We start from the raw sequence: 21,281 nt of genomic DNA on the forward strand, positions 1-21,281 counted from the left end.
CCCTCTTTATGTTGAGAATCTTGAAGTTACTCATGTTTTATCCTCTTATGCTTGTCACTTTGTTCTTCATGAATTCGTTTGCGTACAAGATTCCTCTTCATAGGAAGCATGTTAGACTTAAATGTGTTTTAAATTTGCCTCTTGATGCTCTCTTTTGCTTCAAATACTATTTCTTGCGAGTGCATCATTAAAACTGCTGAGCCCATCTTAACGGCTATAAAGAAAGAACTTCTTGGGAGATAACCCATGTGTTATTTTGCTACAGTACTTTGTTTTATATTTGTGTCTTGGAAGTTGTTTACTACTGTAGCAACCTCTCCTTATCTTAGTTTTGTGTTTTGTTGTGCCAAGTAAAGTCTTTGATAGTAAAGTAAATACTAGATTTGGATTACTGCGCAGAAACAGATTTCTTTGCTGTCACAAATCTGGGTCTAATTCTCTGTAGGTAACTCAGAAAATTATGCCAATTTACGTGAGTGATCCTCAGATATGTACGCAACTTTCATTCAATTTGAGCATTTTCGTTTGAGCAAGTCTGGTGGCCTAATAAAATCCATCTTTACGGACTGTTCTGTTTTGACAGATTCTGTCTTTTATTTCGCATTGCCTCTTTTGCTATGTTGGATGAATTTCTTTGATCCATTAATGTCCAGTAGCTTTATGCAATGTCCAGAAGTGTTAAGAATGATTGTGTCACCTCTGAACATGTGAATTTTTATTATGCACTAACCCTCTAATGAGTTGTTTCGAGTTTGGTGTGGAGGAAGTTTTCAAGGGTCAAGAGAGGAGGATGATATACTATGATCAAGAAGAGTGAAAGCTCTAAGCTTGGGGATGCACCCGGTGGTTCATCCCTGCATATATCAAGAAGACTCAAGCGTCTAAGCTTGGGGATGCCCAAGGCATCCCCTTCTTCATCGATAAATTATCAGGTTCCTTCTCTTGAAACTATATTTTTATTCGGTCACATCTTATGTGCTTTACTTGGAGCGTCTGTGTGCTTTTGTTTTTGTTTTTGTTTTTGTTTGAATAAATTGGATTACATCATGCTTGTGTGGGAGAGAGACACGCTCCGCTGGTTCGTATGAACACATGTGTTCTTAGCTCATAATATTCATGGCGAAGTTTCCTCTTCGTTAAATTGTTATATGGTTGGAATTGGAAAATGATACATGTAGTAATTGCTATAATGTCTTGGGTAATGTGATACTTGGCAATTGTTGTGCTCATGTTTAAGCTCTTGCATCATATACTTTGCACCCATTAATGAAGAAATACATAGAGCATGCTAAAATTTGGTTTGCATAATTGGTCTCTCTAAGGTCTAGATAATTTCTAGTAAGGTGTTTGAACGACAAGGAAGACGATGTATAGTCTTATAATGCTTGTAATATGACCTTTATGTGAGTTTTGCTGTACTAGTTCATACTTGTGCTTGCTTCAAACAACCTTGCTAGCCTAAACCTTGTATCGAGAGGGAATACTTCTCATGCATCCAAAACCTTGAGCCAAACAACACCATGCCATTTGTGTCCATCATACCTACCTACTACATGGTATTTCCCGCCATTCCAAAGTAAATTGCTTGAGTGCTACCTTTAAACAATTCAAAATTTATCACCTCTGATTTGTGTCAATGTTTTATAGCTCACGAGGAAGTATGTGGTGTTTATCTTTCAATCTTGTTGGGCAACTTTCACCAATGGACTAGTGGCTTCATCCGCTTATCCAATAATTTTGCAAAAAGAGCTGGAATGGGATTCCCAGGTCCCAAATTAATTAACCAAAAATAGACACTCCTCCATGGTATGTGATTGTTGGACGGCACCCGAAGGATTCGGTTAGCCATGGCTTGTGTAAGCAAAGGTTGGGAGGAGTGTCATCATAATAAAACTAAAATAAAAGGGCACTCCTTCATGGTATGAGATTGTTGGCGGGCACCCGAGGATTCGGTTAGCCATGGTTTGTGAAAGAAAGGTTGGAAGGAGTGCCATCCAAAAAATAAAATAAAATGGGAGCCGCTCTTTGAAGGTTTGTCCGGCAAGGGGGTTAGAGTACCCGCTACCATTCGTTGACAACAACATACACCTCTCAAAACTTTATTTTTATGCTCTCTTTATGTTTTCAAAATCAAAGCTCTAGCACAAATATAGCAATCGATGCTTTCCTCTTTGAAGGACCATTCTTTTACTTTCATTGTTGAGTCGGTTCACCTATTTCTCTCCATCTCAAGAAGCAAACACTTGTGTGAACTGTGCATTGATTCTTACATATTTGCATATTGCATTTGTTATATTGCTTTGCATTGACAATTATCCATGAGATATACATGTTACAAGTTGAAAGCAACCGCTGAAACTTAATCTTCTTTTGTGTTGCTTCAATACCTTTACTTTGAATTATTGCTTTATGAGTTAACTCTTATGCAAGACTTATTGATGCTTGTCTTGAAGTGCTATTCATGAAAAGTCTTTGCTATATGATTCAGTTGTTTACTCATGTCATTACCATTGTTTTGATCGTTGCATTCACTACATATGCTTTACAAATAATATGATCAAGATTATGATGGCATGTCACTCCAGAAATTATCTTTGTTATCGTTTTACCTTCTCGGGACGAGCAGAACTAAGCTTGGGGATGCTGATACGTCTCCAACGTATCGATAATTTCTTGTGTTCCATGCCACATTATTGATGTTATCTACATGTTATATGCACACTTTATGTCATATTCGTGCATTTTCTGGAACTAACCTATTAACAAGATGCCGAAGTGCCGGTTCCTGTTTACTGCTGTTTTTGGTTTCGAAATCCTAGTAACGAAATATTCTCGGAATCGGACGAAATCAACGCCCGGGTTCCTATTTTACCCGGAAGCATCCAGAACACACGAGAACCGCCGGAGAAGGGGGCAGGGCCACCACACCACACCCCGGCGCGGCCAAGGGGGGGGGGGGCGCACCCCTAGGGTGTGGGCCCCCCTTCGACCTTCCTGCGCCGCCTCTTCGCCTATAAGAAGCCCCTGGATCAGAAAACCCTAACGCGATTGACGAAACTCCAGAAAGACTCCAGGGGCGCCGCCACCGTCGCGAAACTCCAATTCGGGGGACAGAACTCTGTTCCGGCACCCTGCCGGGGCGGGGAAGTGCCCCCGGAAGGCTTCTCCATCGACACCGCTGCCATCTCCACCGCCATCTTCATCACCGCTGCTGCTCCCATGAGGAGGGAGTAGTTCTCTATCGAGGCTCGGGGCTGTACCGGTAGCTATGTGGTTCATCTCTCTCCTATGTGCTTCAATACAATAATCTCATGAGCTGCCTTACATGATTGAGATTCATATGATGATGCTTGTAATCTAGATGTCATTATGCTAGTCAAGTGAGTTTTACTTATGTGATCTCCGGAGACTCCTAGTCCCACGTGTGTAAAGGTGACGAGTGTGTGCACCGTGTGGGTCTCTTAGGCCATATTTCACAGAATACTTACTCATTGAATGGCATAGTGAGGTGCTTATTTATATCTCTTTATGATTGCAGCATGTTGTATCACAATTTATCTATGTGCTACTCTAGTGATGTGTTATTAAAGTAGTTTTATTCCTCCTGCATGTGTGCAAAGGTGACGGTGCGTGCACCGTGTTAGTACTTGGTTTATGCTATGATTATGATCTCTTGTAGATTATGAAGTTAACTATTGCTATGATAATATTGATGTGATCTATTCCTCCTACATATGCATGAAGGTGACGAGTGTGCATGCTATGCTAGTACTTGGTTTAGTCCGTTGATCTATCTTACACTAAAGGTTACTAAAATATGAGCATTATTGTGGAGCTTGTTAACTCCGGCATTGAGGGTTCGTGTAATCCTACGCAATGTGTTCATCATCCAACAAAAGTGTAGAGTATGCATTTATCTATTCTGTTATGTGATCAATGTTGAGAGTGTCCACTAGTGAAAGTGTAATCCCTAGGCCTTGTTCCTAAATACTGCTGAGTTACTACCGCTTATTCTTGTTTCACTGCGTTACTACTTGCTGCGTTACTACTGCTACATTACTACTGCTTGTTTACTCGTCCCGGGCAAAGCACTTTTCCGATGTCATTGCCGTTGCTACTCGCTTATTCATACCACCTGTATTTCACTATCTCTTCGCCGAACTAGTGCACCTATTAGGTGTGTTGGGGACACAAGAGACTTCTTGCTTTGTGGTTGCGGGGTTGCATGAGAGGGATATCTTTGACCTCTTCCTCCCCGAGTTCGATAAACCTTGGGTGATCCACTTAAGGGAAACTTGCTGCTGTTCTACAAACCTCTGCTCTTGGAGGCCCAACACTGTCTACAAGAATAGAAGCTCCCGTAGACATCACGGCTCCCATGAATTATTTTTATTTTTGGGTGGCACTCCTTCCAACCTTTCTTTCACAATCCATGGCTAACCGAATCCTCGGGTGCCTGCCAACAATCTCATACCATGAAGGAGTGCCTTTTTATTTTAGTTTTATTATGATGACACTCCTCCCCACCTTTTCTTTCTCAAGCCATGGCTAACCGAATCCTTCGGGTGCCGTCCAACAATCACATACCATGGAGGAGTGTCTATTTAGGTTAATTAATTTGGGACAGGGAATCCCATTGCCAGCTCTTTTTGCAAAATTATTGGATAAGCGGATGAAGCCACTAGTCCATTGGTGAAAGTTTCCCAACAAGAATGAAAGATAAACACCACATACTTCCTCATGAGCTATAAAACATTGACACAAATCAGAGGTGATAAATTTTGAATTATTTAAAGGTAGCACTCAAGCAATTTACTTTGGAATGGCGGAGAAATACCATGTAGTAGGTATGTATGGTGGACACAAATGGCATAGTGGTTTGCTCAAGGATTTTGGATGCATGAGAAGTATTCCCTCTCGATACAAGGTTTAGGCTAGCAAGGTTTATTTGAAACAAACACAAGGATGAACCGGTGCAGCAAAACTCACATAAAAAGACATATTGCAAGCATTATAAGACTCTACACCGTCTTCCTTGTTGTTCAAACCCTTACTAGAAAATATCTAGACCTTAGAGAGACCAATCATGCAAACCAAATTTTAGCAAGCTCTATGTATTTCTTCACTAATAGGTGCAAGGTATATGATGCAAGAGCTTAAACATGAGCACAACAATTTCCAAGTATCACATTATTTAAGACATCATACCAATTACTACATGTAGCATTTCCCGTTTCCAACTATATAATAATTAACGAAGCAGTTTCAACCTTCGCCATGAAAATTAAAAACTAAGAACATATATGTTCATATGAACCAGCGGAGCGTGTCTCTCTCCCACACAAGCATTTATTCAAACAAAAACAAAAAACAAAAACAAACAGACGCTCCAAGTAAAGTACATATGATGTGACCGAATAAAAATATAGTTTCAAGAGAAGGAACCTGATAATTTGTCGATGAAGAAGGGGATGCCTTGGGCATCCCCAAGCTTAGATGCTTGAGTCTTCTTGAAATATGCAGGGATGAACCACGGGGCATCCCCAAGCTTAGACTTTTCACTCTTCTTGATCATATTGTATCATCCTCCTCTCTTGACCCTTGAAAACTTCCTCCACACCAAACTCGAAACAAACTCATTAGAGGGTTAGTGCATAATCAAAAATTCACATGTTCAGAGGTGACACAATCATTCTTAACACTTCTGGACATTGCCCAAAGCTACTGGAAGGTAATGTAACAAAGAAATCCATCCCACATAGCAAAAGAGGCAATGCGAAATAAAAGACAGAATCTGTCAAAACAGAACAGTCCGTAAAGACGAATTTTAAAGAGGCACCAGAATTGCTCAAATGAAAATTCTCAAATTTAATGAAAGTTGCGTACATATCTGAGGATCACTCACGTAAATTGGCATAATTTTCTGAGTTACCTACAGAGAATTCAGCCCAGATTCGTGACGATGAGAAATCTGTTTCTGTGCAGTAATCCAAATCTAGTATCAACCTTTCTATCAAAGACTTTACTTGGCACAACAATGCAATAAAATAAGATAAGGAGAGGTTGCTACAGTAGTAACAACTTCCAAGACTCAAATACAAAATAAAAGTACTGTAGCAAAATAAACACATGGGTTATCTCCCAAGAAGTTCTTTCTTTATAACCATTAAGATGGGCTCAACAGTTTTAATGATGCACTCGCAAGAAATAGTATTTGAAGCAAAAGAGAGCATCAAGAGGCAAATTCAAAACAAATTTAAGCTTAACATGCTTCCTATGAAAAGGAATCTTGTACACAAATGAATTCATGAAGAACAAAGTGACAAGCATAAGAGGATAAAACACGAGTAACTTCAAGATTCTCAACATAAAGAGGGGAAACTTAATATTATTAAGATGCATATACCCATGTTTCCCTCTCTCATAATAACTTTCAGTAGCATCATTGATGAAATCCACAATATACCCATCACTTAAAACATTCTTATCATGGTTCATATGCATAGAAGTATCATTAATTTTGGCATAAGAAGAATTCTTCTCATTAATAGTAATTGGAGCAGGATTATTATCAAGAATTTGAACATGGTAAACAAGTTGCATATTAAGGGAATTGTTTTTGGCAATCCAATCATAACTATGAAAAGTTTCATAAGGATAGTTATAACCTATATCATAGCATTCTTTATAATAATCATTAAAGGTCGGAGGCACAGTGTCATCATAAGAAATAGAATAGTTATCTTTCACAGTCGGTTTATCTATGACCATACCATCATTGTTATTAGAAGGAGATGTATCAAACACATAATGATCAGTAGCAAAAAGATTTTCAAACACCTCTTCCCCAAGCTTAGAGCTTTCTATATCATTATGGGAGGAAGCATGGATAGCACTGATACTATGGCAATTATTATCATCATCATTTTCAGAATTAGTTTCCCAGAGATTTGCAATATCAAAAGTAGTGTGCTCATTCAAATCATGATCACTAATGTATGTAAACGGCATAGGAAGATCATTGTATTCAGATTCATTATCATAATAATCATTAGGAGCAACATACTTACGGTTACCTAGCGTTATCTCATTCACGCGGGGATATGCCGTTACCTCTTTCTCTTTATTCTCCTTCTTCTTCTTCTTCTTCTTCTTCTTCTTCTTCGTTCCCTTCTTCTTCTTCTTCTCCTCCTTCTCCTCGTTCCCTTCTTTAGGAGGAAGAGGCTTGAAGGGTGGCTTGTCCGCATAACCTGATTTACTTTCGAAACAATAGAAGAAACTTGGGAGGATTCCTCCTTTTCATTAATTAGTTCAAAACACACAGCGGTCCTATCATATTTTGGCAAGGTGTCATCTTCTAAAATATTTTGTATGTAAGTATTTGTATGGCTATTATCAATGCAATAAGAAAAACACCCATGCAGGACATCATCAATATCAAGATCATTAATATCTAACAAATAAATTTTCCTTCATAACTCTTCACACCACAAAAATAAAGTGAGTTCATCATGCTGATTAGGAGTAATTTCATCATTACAATACAAATTTGCAGCACTCATTGGGTTCAAATTATCATTGGTGGAGCATTGAAAATTAAAATGACCCACTTCATGGCAAACTTCACAAATAAAAGGATTGAGGGCACAAACTTTTTTACCAAGATCATCTAGAGCCCTAGCCCATTTTCTAGTTTTTTCATTAATATGATGGATACAATATTCATCTTTGATTTGATTAATTCCACAAGGTCTATGCATTCCACAAAAATTAACATGCTTATAGGAAATAGCATTCTTAGGAGTTTGAGCATGCTTATTGCAATCATTAACAACAATTTCATCCTTCATGCAAGCCTCTTTAAAAGGTTCATGATACTTATCAAAATTCTTTTTAGGCAATTCAAAATGAGAAGCAAAGGCTTTATAAAGATTTGCATCAACTTGAGAGTCAAGACCATAAGTAGCACTCATATCTCGAAATTTATCAGTATCCATAAAAGCTTCAATGCATTCATAATCATAATTTATACCGACTCTTCACCTTTGTTGTTCTCCCATCCTTCAAGCATTCTCCTCAATCCGATCAAGAAGATCCCACCTAGCTTCAACCTCCTTGCTTGTGAAAGATCCCTCCGAACAGGCATCCGGATAGTCCTTGTGTTGTCCCGAAAGCCTCGCATAAAAATTGTTAACAATAACATTACGGGGAAGCTCATGAATGGGACATTTGAGCATTAGTGACTTCAATCTCCCCCATGCTTGAGAAATACTCTCTCCATCACGAGGATAAAAGTTATAAATATAATTCCTATCAATATGCACTTCATGAGGAGGATAAAATTTAGAATAAAAGAGAGGTACAATTTCCTCCCAACCAAGAGAATGACTATTCTTCAACAATTTATACCAATGCGTCGCTTTACCAGACAGCGAAAAAGAGAATAGCTTCTTCCTCACTTCATCCATAGAGATACCTGCACACTTGAATAACCCGCATAATCCATGCAAAAACAAGTAAATGATCTCCAGGATGGACAGTTCCATCCCCTTCATAGCGGTTATCAATAACACGTTCAATAATTTTCATGGGTATCTTGAAAGCAGTACTTGCAGTTGGTGGACAAGCATCATTAGAGTTATCGTATATGGGAGATAAAGCATTATCAGAACAAATTTTCTCCCCTAAAGATGGGAAACTAAAAAGATCACAAAAACTAGCTTCCCCAAGCTTAGACTTATCCATAGCATTAGCAGTGATTGCGTTCATACTAATAACATTGCTACTAGCATGCAATTGAGGCTCCATAGGTTCTTTAATTTTCGCATCACACAATTCATGTCTTAACTTAGGAAATAAATTAAAAAGCTCATAGTTGTATTCCATTATGCCTTACTAGTGTAAAACAAGAAACAAAAAGATGCAATTGCGGGATCTAAAGGAAATAGCTTCGAGTACTTACAACGGCGAAAATAGCTTAGTAGCCGAGATCCGGAGTGTGAGTACCTTTTACCTTTCCTCCCCGGCAACGGCGCCAGAAAATAGCTTGATGTCTACGGATGCTTCTATTCTTGTAGACAGTGTTGGGCCTCCAAGAGCAGAGGTTTGTAGAACAGCAGCAAGTTTCCCTTAAGTGGATCACCCAAGGTTTATCGAACTCAGGGAGGAAGAGGTCAAAGATATCCCTCTCAAGCAACCCTGCGATCACAATGCAAGAAGTCTCTTGTGTCCCCAACACACCTAATACACTTGTCAGATGTATAGGTGCACTAGTTCGGTGAAGATATAGTGAGATGCAAGTAATATGGATGAGTATGAGTGGTAATAGCAATCTGAATAAAATATGGCAGCGAGTAAACATGCAACAAAACAGTAAACAAACGGAGATTCGATGCTTGGAAGCAAGGCCTAGGGATCCCGCTTTCACTAGTGGACACTCTCAACAATGATCACATAATAGAACCACTCTACACTCTGTTGTTGGATGATGAACACCACTAATTGTGTAGGATTACACGAACCCTCAATGCCGGAGTTAACAAGCTCCACAATATTCGATATTCATGTTTAAATAACCTTAGAGTGCGAGATAGATCAGCACAATTACACCGAGAACTAACATAGCATGCACACTGTCACCATCACACTATGAAGGAGGCATAGATCACATCAATACTATCATAGCAATAGTTAACTTCATAATCTACAAGAGATCACAATCATAACCTACGCCAAGTACTACACGATGCACACACTGTCACCATTACACCGTGGAGGAGAAATAGAGTACTTTAATAACATCACTAGAGTAACACATAGATGATATTCAACTAGATCACATAAAGAGAGAGATGAACCACATAGCTACAGCGGAGCCCTCAGCCCCGGGGGTGAATTACTCCCTCCTCATCATGGAGACAGCGATGGCGGTGAAGATGGCGGTGGAGACGGCAGTGGAGATGACTCCGGGGGCAATTCCCCGTCCCGGCGGCGTGCCGGAACAGAGACTTCTGTCCCCCGAATTGGAGTTTCGCGATGGCGGCGGCTCTGGAAGGTTTTCTCTGGTTTCGTCGAACAGGGTCGAGGTTTTAGGTCAGGGACGACTAAATAGGCGAAGAGGCGGAGTCGGAGGGGCCACGGGGGACCCACACACTAGGGGGCGCCCCCCTGGCCGCGCCGCCCTGTGGGGTGGGGCCCCCCGGCTCCCCTCTGGCCTTTCTCCGGTGCTCCGGAAGCTTCCGGGAATTTTAAGATCTTCGGTGTTGATTTCGTCCGATTCCGAAAATATTTCCTTACTAGGATTTCGAAACCAAAAACAGCAGAAAACAGCAACTGGCCCTTCGGCATCTCGTCAATAGGTTAGTTCCGGAAAACGCATAAAAACGATATAAAGTGTGAACAAAACATTAGGTATTGTCATAAAACAAGCATGGAACATCAGAAATTATAGATACGTTGGAGACGTATCAATGGGATTTTTGCGAAAACCCCCTGGAGGAAAAGTTGGGCTGTGGTGGGGTGCGGCTGGGCTGACTGGGCCAGGTTGGGCTGCGGCCAGAGAGGGAAAAGGAGAGGGAAGAAAGTGGGTTGAGCCCAAGGGAGAGGGAAGAGAGAGCTCTCTCTCTCTTTTCCTTTTTTCTGGGTTTTGTTTCTCTTTTCAAATTCAATTTTCAAATCTGTTTGAATTTTGTTTGAAACTCAATTTTGCCAGAGAAGTAATAAATACACATGGACTTATTGAATGACAACAAAGCCATGTTGCTTAGTTTGAAAAACTTGCAAGATTTAAACGAGAAAGAAATAGAGAAGAATTTGCATAATTGAAAATGGAGATGCAAATTTTGCTCAAATGCAAACTATATGCATGCAATTCTCATGAGCACTTATTTATTTATAAACACAAGGTTGGGATATTACACACTATGAGAGTACCAATGTGAGCAAGCCACTCGCTCTGAGCCTGAGTGTTGCTGGGTGTCAGGAAGGAGACCTGTACCGGTACTGGAGGGCTATTCTTTTGTACCGCGAAGGTTCTGACGAAGTGTCCTCACTCGGCACCCAGTTGGCACACTCGTGTGCCAGCTCGAGGAGCTTAGCAGCGGTTACCGGCTCCAAGGGGAGAGTCAACTGCTCAATCATCTAAAGGTTGGTGGTACCAGAACGAAATGCATCCACCACTTGTGCTTCACTAACCTTGGGCAGCCTGGTAAAACGCTGCATGAAGGAACGCAGATGCTCTCCTGGACGCTGTCTCAGAAGCTGGAGATCCCGCAGAGGACAAAAGAATCGGGACCCACTAGCTCCACCCCGAGGAGGCAAGGCGCCTTTGCCTCTTTGGTGCTAAAGCGGGCTCGACGAGGACCGAAGCGCCAAGACCCTGTCCTTGCCACTTTGGTGCAAGTCCGGGTGGACGGCACAAACGGCCACAAGAGGCGTCATCAGCAACCTCAGCACCTGCCATGGACCGACGCTTTAATCGACCATGGACTAGATTTATCCTATAAAGGGCAAGGGTATTTCCCGCCCTCAGTTTGGAGATGTGGAAACCCTTCCCCCTCAAGATATTTCGGGGGAAGAGGACCAGCTCCCCTATATAAGGACTAACCTTGCTAGCGTAGTGGTGGTGGATCCAGAGCGATCTCAAACCCTAGATACTTGTATGGTCATCTTCTCCATCGAGACCTGCAATACATCCACCAAAGCAGGACGTAGGGGTTTTACCTCTCCGAGGACCCTGAACCTGGGTAACTGATGTGTCACTATTTGCAGTGTTACCATCGGGAAGGCGACGACGAGCTCTTGAGTCCCCAGTGTTCGGACCTCTCGGGTTCGGTGACACCCGTGTTCCTTCGAGGACACGAATCTCCGGCAGTACTACCATTAGGCTATTGCGTTGTTGCAGAGGCTAGGTGTAATTGGTATCTCTTAATATTAATATATTTCCTTTATCGAAAAATACCGAGGCGTGAGCGTATGAATGCGGAGTGGATGTAGACAGAGGCGGAAGGATGAGAGGAGTACACGGACGAAGAACAATGGTGAATCTAGGCCATCGGGGCCTCCGACCGATGGCGAGTAGGGTAGATGTCTAGTTTAAATTCAGTTATTTTTTGTTCAAACCTGTACTATATATCAAAATTTGAATGAAATCTAAATTTATGTCAAATTGTAGCTGCTTCATCTCGAATCACGGGTTTCTTTGAAAGCCGTTTGGGAGACGCAGCTCGGTAAAGACGGCCTCCAAAGAGTTAAAAACGACAATCCGCACCAGCGTTCCTCAAACGGTCTGTCCAATGCTTGCGTGAGATACCGTTTGGAGCGCACACGGTTGGAATGCTCCGCATGAGCTAGCTCATTATGTGAACATCGGGAGTTGGTTAAGCTAGCTCACGATGTGAACATAAGTGGTATCTATAGGCCATCGACCACGACTTTGGTCGATTAGAAGTTAATCGATCAGTCTGGACGGCAATCACAGACGATTACGCTGTGAACGTCTTGGCTGCAAATTTGTTTATCAGTTTTTCGTTGCTTATGCCCAACTCCAAATATGCATAGCAGCCGGGCTGATGTCGACAGGCACGTACGAGCACAACGGCAAACATATACTCCCACTTTTCCTTTTACATGTACTTTTCTTGATAAAAAAGAATGTTATACTTTTCTTTCTATCCTGGCGATGTCATCCACTCATCCATTCCGGACAGTGGTGCGGCCGCGATGGGAAACTTGATCGCCTATAACTACCACCTGCTACTGCTCATGCTAAGCACAATCACATCTTCATCCTGCACATCCAAGTTGCAACCAACCAAAGTGACGCAAGAATCACATAACCCTCGCACAATCACTGCTCGGAAGGTAACTACACCAAAGGTAGTGATAATTAATGGGTTCTATGGGAGGAGCCGGAGTGGCCGACGAGAAGCCACACGCCGTGTGCTTGCCGTTCCCGGCGCAGGGGCATATCACCCCGATGTTCAACGTCGCCAAGCTGCTCCACGCCCGCGGCTTCCATGTCACCTTCGTCAACTCCGAGTACAACCACGCTCGCCTCGTCCGCACGCGGGGCGCCGCCGCGCTGGCCGGCTTCCCAGGCTTCCGCTTTGACACCATCCCCGACGGCATGCCAGCCATCGACGACTATGATGACGACATCACGCAGGACATTCCGAAGCTATGCAAGTCCACCACGGAGACCTGCCTCGAGCCCTTCCGCCGCCTCCTCTCCGAGATCAATTCCTCGGCCTCCGCAGAGGGACACCCACCCGTGACCTGCGTGATCTCGGACGTCATCATGGGTTTCTCCATGGACGCCGCCAAGGAGCTCGGTCTCCCCTACGTCCAGCTCTCGACAGCCAGCGCCGTCAGCTACCTCGCGTACCACCACTACAACCTCCTCATCGACCGTGGCATTTTCCCACTTAAAGGTACACACGCGTGTCCCTCGATCCAACAAACATACTCACACGCTGCCCTGCGCGGCTGCCCCTGCCATTAACAGTACTAGCAGTTCCTTACTTGTCTATCTCATTTCTCAACGTGCATTGCATGGGTACGTTACGTACGTACGAGTAGATGTCAAGCTGCTGACGGATGGATACCTCAACACGCCGGTGGAGGACGTGCCGGGGCTGAGGAGCATGAGGCTAAGGGACTTCCCGAGCTTCATACACTCGACGGACCCAGAGGAGTTCATGGTGGGGTACGCCATCAAGGAGACGGCGCGCACGGCCAGCGCGTCCGCCGTGATCATCAACAGCTTCGCCGACCTCGAGGGCCAAGAGGTGGACGCCATGGAGACGCTCCTCGGCCTGCCCAAGGTCTACATGCTCGGCCCTCTCCCTCTTGTCGCCGCCCCGCAGTCGACGGCCATCAGCGGCCTCAGCTTGTGGAAGGAGCAGGAGGAGTGCCTGCAGTGGCTCCACGACAAGGACCCCGGGTCCGTCGTGTACGTCAACTTCGGGAGCATCGTCGTCATGACCAGCGAGCAGCTGGTGGAGTTCGCGTGGGGGCTGGCCAACAGCGGCAGGGAGTTCATTTGGATCATCCGTCGTGACCTCGTCAAGGGCGATGCCGCGGTGCTTCCCCCGGAATTCCTAGCGATGACGGCGGAGCGCGGGTTCATGGCTTCCTGGTGCCCGCAGCAGGAAGTGCTGAACCACCCGACGGTCGGCGCGTTCCTCACGCACAGCGGCTGGAACTCGGCGCTGGAGAGCATCTGCGCCGGCGTGCCGGTCCTCAGCTGGCCCTTCTTCGCGGACCAGCAGACCAACTGCCGCTACCAGTGTAACGAGTGGGGCGTCGGCATGGAGATCGACAGCAATGTTCAGCGTGACGTGGTCTCGGTCCTTATCATGGAACTTATGGAGGGAGAGAAGGGTAAGGCCATGCGGAAGAGAGCGGAGGAATGGCGTGAGAAAGCGGTCATGGCTGCCGAACCGGACGGGTCGGCTCACCGCAACTTCGACGAGCTAGTCCGCGATGTGCTGCTGGCCAAGCACTAGATTTTGATTGTGATTGTCTACTTCATATGTTTCCACTGGACGTTTTTTCATGTAATGTACCTGATTGTCTACATCATATGTTTCCACTGGACGATTGTTCATGTAATTTACCTAGTTTTCATTGTGGTATGTTTCCAATTTGCCATACGTTCACAACCGAAAGAAGCACATTTTGTGGAATGGATGTCCTGATTAGGCCCAAATCATTCTTCATGTTTCACTGGTGAAAGGGTAGTGTTGGACATCCCAGGGATATTTTCCCGGGATCTCCCACCTCCTTTGATCTATACGTGTCCAATCTGGCCCATAAGAATCAGAAGAAGAAAAAAACGCTTCTTGGTCGCCCCGCGTGACTCGGGGCGGAACCCTAGATCCCATCTCCCTCTCACCTTCACAGTAACGATCTCGAAATATCTTCAACTTTTAGGAAAGTCATTATTTTCGAAAATAAGAGCGCCACGAAAGATTTGGGTGAAACATAGTCCCGAAGGGCAAAAGAGTCCAGGTGGCGCGCCTTGCTAGGCGCGCCACCTGCCTTTTGCCCCTCCGACGTCTGTTTCGCCTCTGTTTCATCTCCAACGCTTCGTTTTGACCTAAAACCCATCAATATATACCCCTCTCTGCCGATCTAATCTCGCATCAAGTCTTTTCGAGCGACCATTGTTTTCAACACTTGTCTTTCAGATCTCTCTCCACCAAAAACCTTCACCATGTCCTCGGGAGATTCCTACCAATGCTCCTCCATGCAAGATGATGATGAGCTTGATGTACTCAGCCCCACATCTATGTGGAGGAGGAGGAAGAGGAAGGACTACTCCGATGGAGGAGGAGGAGGAGGAAGAAGAAGACAACGACGATGAAGGAGAAGATCACAAGCACAGCACCAACGTTTAATACAAGGGGAAAATTCACCCACCTCTTATATGTATGGTTATAGTGAGGGTGGTGTCGCCTCCTAAGATAAGGCGAATTTCTCACATGAGGACTAGCGAAAGAGTTCCTATAAACTATCTTGCTTCTAGAAATCTTGTTGTTAATCTTCGTCACATGGAATATACGATGATTCCGGCAAAGGATCTCCCAGGAGCGTGGATCATCTTATCCCCAAGAAGAAGGAGAGAGGATCAACCCCGGAGTGGAAACCTAGCAAGGAGGGGAATTTTTGGGAAGATCTTGCCAAGTATACTTAGAAATTTTGGCAAGCTTATGACCTCATGATGAGCGTGCTCCAAGATCTTCAGATCCATCATGATCCAAAGAAGCAAGATAAGGAGAAGAAAAATAAGATCTACATCAACACTCAAGATTGGGGTAGTTTATCATGTCTTTTATGCTTTCTAGTTTATCATATTGCTCGTAGTCATTATCTTTAATTTGATTTTGCTTTTATCTAGTAGCTATCGATTTTATCATAGTTTGGAAAGCTCTTAGAGCGTTATCATCTATCTTTGGTCAAGTGGCTTTGAATGAAACATAAAGTATGGTGTCATCCATGATTCTTTTATTTGGATATTTATGGGTAACACTCATGCAGATGTGCACCTCATATCTAGAAGTTTCGATTACACCTTGTCTTGAATGAAATTAACTTGAAAATGTTGGAAAAGCATAGAAATTTTTAGTAAAATAAAACTTGCAACAAAGGAAAGACCCATGCAAGTGATGTTAATAAATAAAAGAAAAAGAAAATACCTTGAATTTGAGATGGAGATGTGGTCTTGTAGAACAAATAGTTAGGAAGAGATGATGACAAGGAGGAATGAGATATTCTTGTACTTCCTAGTAATCAACGGGTAAACTGAGGACCATGGATATTTCAATACATATGCTCAGTAGGAAAGTGAATGAAAGGTAGGCACCAGAGCATTCGGTTAGCCATGAAAAATGAAAGGCAAAGGTTGAGAACATATGACATGATTGAAAGATCCATATAAGATTTATACTGGTTACTAGAGGGCAAGACTATTAACCGATACCATTTAAAACATGGCAAAATGTTTGACAAAGTCATACTTCATGTTTATATTGTTGTTTAATAATTCTCTTCTTGTAACTAATTTCTCTACGGGAGTTTACCTTCATTACAAAGGCAAAGTAGAAGTCAAAGAAAGCAAGGTAAAAAGCCATGCATAGAGGAAAGATATATCTGAAACATGTTCAATGGTCCAACATGCAATGGTTAGTTTTGTTCAAATGATAAGGGGTAGTTGCTAGAATTGAGAGGAGTTCATGGTGGGGTACGCCATCAAGGAGACGGAGTGCACGGCCAGCACGTCCGTCGTGATCATCAACAGCTTCGCCGACCTCGAGGACCAAATGGTGGACGCCATGGAGATGCTCCTCGGCCTGCCCAAGGTCGACATGCTCGGCCTGCTCCCTCTTGTCGCCACGCCGCACTCGACGGCTATCGTCAGCGGCCTCACTCTGTGGAAGGAGCAGGAGGAGTTCCTGCAGTGGCTCCACGACAAGGACCCCGACTCCATCGTGTACGTGAACTTCGGGAGCATCTTCGTCATGACTAACGAGCATCTGGTGGAGTTCGCGTGGGGGCTGGCCAACAGCGGGCGGGGAGTTCATTTGGATCATCCGATGTGACCTCGTCAAGGGCGATGTCGTGGTGCTTCCCCTAAAATTCCTAGTGGCGACACCAGAGCGCGGGTTCATGGCTTCCTGGTGCCTAGTAGCAGGAAGTGCTGAACCGCTCGACGGCCGGCGCGTTCTTGATGCATAGCGGCTGGAACCCAGTGCTGGAGAGCATCTGCGCCGGTGTACCGGTCATCAGTTGGCCCTTCTTCGCGGACCAGCAGACCAACTGCCACTACCAGTATAACGAGTGGGGTGTCGGCATGGAGATCGACAACAATGTTCAGCGCGACGAGGTCTCCAGACTTATCACGGAACTCATGAAGGGAGAGTAGGGTAAGGCCATGTGGAATTGAGTGGAGGAATGGCATGAGAAGGCGGTCATGGTTGCACAACCGGACGGTTCGGCTCACCGTACCTTCAACGAGTTGGTCCTCCATGTGCTCCTGGTCAAGCACTAGATCTTTCTATTGTGTGATTATCTACTTCATATGTTTTCACTGGACCATTGTTCATGCAATGTACTTTTTTCGATAAAATATATATTAATATAAGTAATATACCAATTACACCTAACCTATCTAACAACACAATATTCTAATAACGCTACAGTTGCACACGGTTATAAAAGGCTAAAATGAAAATTCTCGCTATGGTGTTCCAGTTCTTGTACCAATAGCACAAACGCAACTGAAGTCCATGTTCTCTAATGGCGTCTCCAAGAATGATACAGTGCACAAGCATCATTGTCGCCCGATCATAGATCTTAGATTTTTTTCTCTGAAGAAAGTCCCCGCTCTAAAAATAAAACCTTCAACAAGGCCATTGCTAGACACAACCAATTAAAACCGAACCTTGGATTTTTTACTCTAAAAGTTAAGACTTTAAACTTCTCCTGTGATGTCGCCCTCACTTACATGGCGCTGCTACAAAGCCCCAATCGCCAAGTTCTTCATCATCGCAAAGTCTCATACCACCATTACTAGTCATCAGATCTCGGCTTTCATGGCATTCTCCACCTTTGACTTGCCATGGAACGAAAAAGATATGTCAAATAATGGCAACATACAGCAGAGCTTCACGCCACTTCCTCCTGGAAGCAAACGGTTGGGAAAAAACATGGGTGCACGTGATAAAATCCCATCTTATCCTGAAATTTCAAGACATGAGGCTCCCAAGAGAATTCGCTGACGGTGCCTTCTAGAACTCGACACTCTCGCCAGATCAAGGAGGACAACCATCCAGCAGATCTTCATCTTGGTGCGAGAGGAACCCTAGAACCGCCGCCTTTATTAGGTAGAATGATGGCACCCATTTCGTTGCTCGTCGGCTCCGCAGAGCAGGTTGAAGATCTGTTATCACCAGAATTTGACCGGATCAGAGGTGGGCCGCGATTGGAGATGGGCTTGAAGAATATACATAGAAGGAATACATAAATCGGCCTTGTATACCAAGTTTGGGCTAGTTTGCCCGTGTATCTGTAACATAGTAGGATACGTGTCGTTTAGAAGTTAGAGTTTAACCCGTGCACGGTTAGGTGCACGCCTGAATTAGAAAGTCCCCCGGACTATAAATATGTATCTAGGGTTTATGAAATAAACAACAATCAACGTTCACCACAAACCAATCTCGGCGCATCGCCAACTCCCCCGTCTCGAGGGTTTCTTCCGGGTAAGCACCATGCTGCCTAGATCGCATCTTGCGATCTAGGCAGCACGCGCTTATTCGTCTTCCATGTGTTGCTCGTGCTGAAGCCTTTTTGATGGCGAGCAACGTAGTTATCATAGATGTTTTAGGGTTAGCATTGTTCATCATATCATATGCTATCGTCGTGCAACCCTTAGGCGTCTAGCCGCCCTTACACCTATCTTGGGTGTAAGGGCGGCACCCGCTTGATCATTGTTTAGTAGATCCGATCCGTTATGATTGCTCCTTGTTCTTCAAGGATTAGTTTAATATCTGCATCGTTAGGCCTTACAAACGGGTCGAAGGATCCGATGGCGCGTAGGGTGTAGTTTGCTAGCCCTAGACAGGATGTTCCGAGGATCAACTTCGTGTTGGTTTTTAGGCCTTGTCTAGGGTCGGCTTACGATCACCGTGCGTGGCCGCCAGGCTCGATCACGAGTAGGATGTTCCGATTATGCGGTGAAAACCCTAAATCGTAGTAGGTCGTTTCAGCTTTGTTTTGATCAAGCGAGGACCACCATCCGATCGTACACCTCGTACGCATCATGGGTGGATCGGCTCCTTGAGCCGATTCACGGACAACCCGAGAGCCGATCGAGGCTCGTATTTAACGTTTACGTGTATGCCATGCAGGAAACTAAGCGAGGCATCATCCAACACCTTCCCGACCAGGTATAGGTCGGGTGGCACGCCCTTGCATCAGCATCGGACGTGCGTGCCGAAGGCTTTGCGGGCCGTCGCTCGGAGGGACCAGGGCCAGCCGCAGTCCTGGGAGATTCTCGGCTCTACGGTGTTGCCCGTCACTGCTCGCCGGTGGGTTTCTGACCGCAACAAGATCTCAACATGCCCCACCGCCACCACATGCACCACGCGGAGATGAGGGGCTTAGTCGTGCCTAGTCCTCCAAACCAGGCGTTGTGCCACCCCAACGGTTGCCAAGGTCGCCAAAGAATACCGAGCCAGCCACCCTGGTGTTCGTCTCTGCCCCGTGCATCTTGCCATCCAAGGCCACCAATCTGGAGCAGTCGGAGATCCCGCCGCGTGAGAATGAAAGCCCCGCGCCGTCACCAGCTGTGTGAGGAGATGAAGGCATGTAGCTGCCATCGGCTACGTAAACTTTTCCCGGTGACTTCCTCCAGCGGTGGCGGGGGACTAAGCTAGAGGGGGGTGGCTAGGATCTAGAACGTGCGAGCCACCCATTTGGGCGACGGTGGTGTAGGGGCCCTCGAAAGAATCGAAATTTTGGATAAGTTTTGGATCGCCCAAGAGCTCTGATGTTATGTACCTGGTTTTCATTTTGATGTTTCTATAGGATCCGCTACACAGGACTCTCAGCCAACCAACCAGCCTAACCGGAGACCACACAAATTTACAAGATGTTTTGGCAAGTAGCTTACCAAAACTTTTATATTCAGAAACAGACCACAAAGGGTGTATTCGGCTACTATTCATTAGAGAAGATCTCCCCGGTGACCATGACTACCATATAATCCAATATGCAAAGAATACTCTTCTACATCCACAAGTTGATCAGTTAACTACAATATTTTGGAGGACTTCAGTTTTTTCAGAGGACTGGCTGTTAATTATCACAAATCATGCATGATGCCTATTAACACTACTGAATAAGCCGTTTGGGAGGGTGTTGGGCGCGTCACCGAGGAGGAGAACAATAATATCTTAGTCACCTTCTCTGAAGAAGAGCTTGAGTAAGTGGTGAAAGGCATGAAATCAGACACTGCGCCTGGCCCGGACGGCTTCCCAGTCATCTTTTTCAAGAAGTTATGGTCCTTGGTGAAACACGGGGTTTTACACATTTTAAATGACTTTGTGTTGGGGCGCATCGACATTGCTAGACTCAATTTTGGGGTCTTATCCCTGATCCCCAAAGTCCCTGGTGCCGATCTGATCAGTCAGTTCTGTCCAATAGCCCTTATCAACGTTATCTTCAAAATCATATCCAGAGCCTACGCCACACGGCTTGATCCAATTGCCAATCGAGTAATAATCCCACATCAAACGACGTTCATCAAAGGAAGGAACATTTTGGAAGGACCGTTAGCGCTGATCGAGGTCGTCCATGAGCTACGTTCCAAGAAGTTAGGAGGAATCCTTCTGAAGCTTGACTTCGAGAAAGCATACGACCACGTGAATTGGGATTTTCTCGCCGAAGTGCTCAGATACAAAGGATTCAACGAGGCCTACATCCATCGCATCCTACAACTAGTTTCTGGGGGTCAGACCGCGATCTCCATCAATGGGGAGATCGGCCCGTACTTCCGGAACAAACGAGGAGTTAGACAAGGAGATCCCCTTTCCCCCTACTCTTCAATTTCATTGGTGAGGCTCTCTCGGGTATGCTCACGGCTCCGTCGGAGGCGGGGCACATACACGGGGTAGTGCCACACTTAATTTCAGGGGGAATATCCCACCTCCAATATGCAGACGACACCCTTATTTTGATTCAGAACGAAGAACAAGATATTGTTAACCTCAAGTTCTTGC

At 44.6% G+C, this 21,281-nt stretch overlaps 1 protein-coding gene and 1 pseudogene across 3 annotated transcripts; both read left to right on the forward strand.

Moving 5' to 3' along the window:
* The first annotated feature begins 12,889 nt into the window (after window positions 1-12,889).
* LOC124688066 (7-deoxyloganetin glucosyltransferase-like) lies at window positions 12,890-14,507 on the forward strand. 3 transcript variants are annotated; one of them, XM_047221781.1, is made up of 2 exons: window positions 12,890-13,479; window positions 13,514-14,507. In XM_047221781.1, the coding sequence occupies exons 1-2, from the start codon at window positions 12,890-12,892 to the stop codon at window positions 14,505-14,507; spliced, it is 1,584 nt and encodes a 527-aa protein (XP_047077737.1). The 3 variants fall into 3 exon arrangements, with proteins under 3 accessions (XP_047077737.1, XP_047077739.1, XP_047077738.1); XM_047221783.1 differs by having other exon boundaries at window positions 12,890-13,442; window positions 13,579-14,507; XM_047221782.1 differs by having other exon boundaries at window positions 12,890-13,430; window positions 13,579-14,507.
* Window positions 14,508-16,667: 2,160 nt separating this feature from the next.
* Window positions 16,668-17,551, forward strand: LOC124690529 (annotated as a pseudogene).
* The last annotated feature ends 3,730 nt before the right edge of the window (window positions 17,552-21,281 follow it).

The sequence above is a fragment of the Lolium rigidum genome, chromosome 2 (genome assembly GCF_022539505.1).
Source record: "Lolium rigidum isolate FL_2022 chromosome 2, APGP_CSIRO_Lrig_0.1, whole genome shotgun sequence".
NCBI lineage: Eukaryota > Viridiplantae > Streptophyta > Magnoliopsida > Poales > Poaceae > Lolium > Lolium rigidum.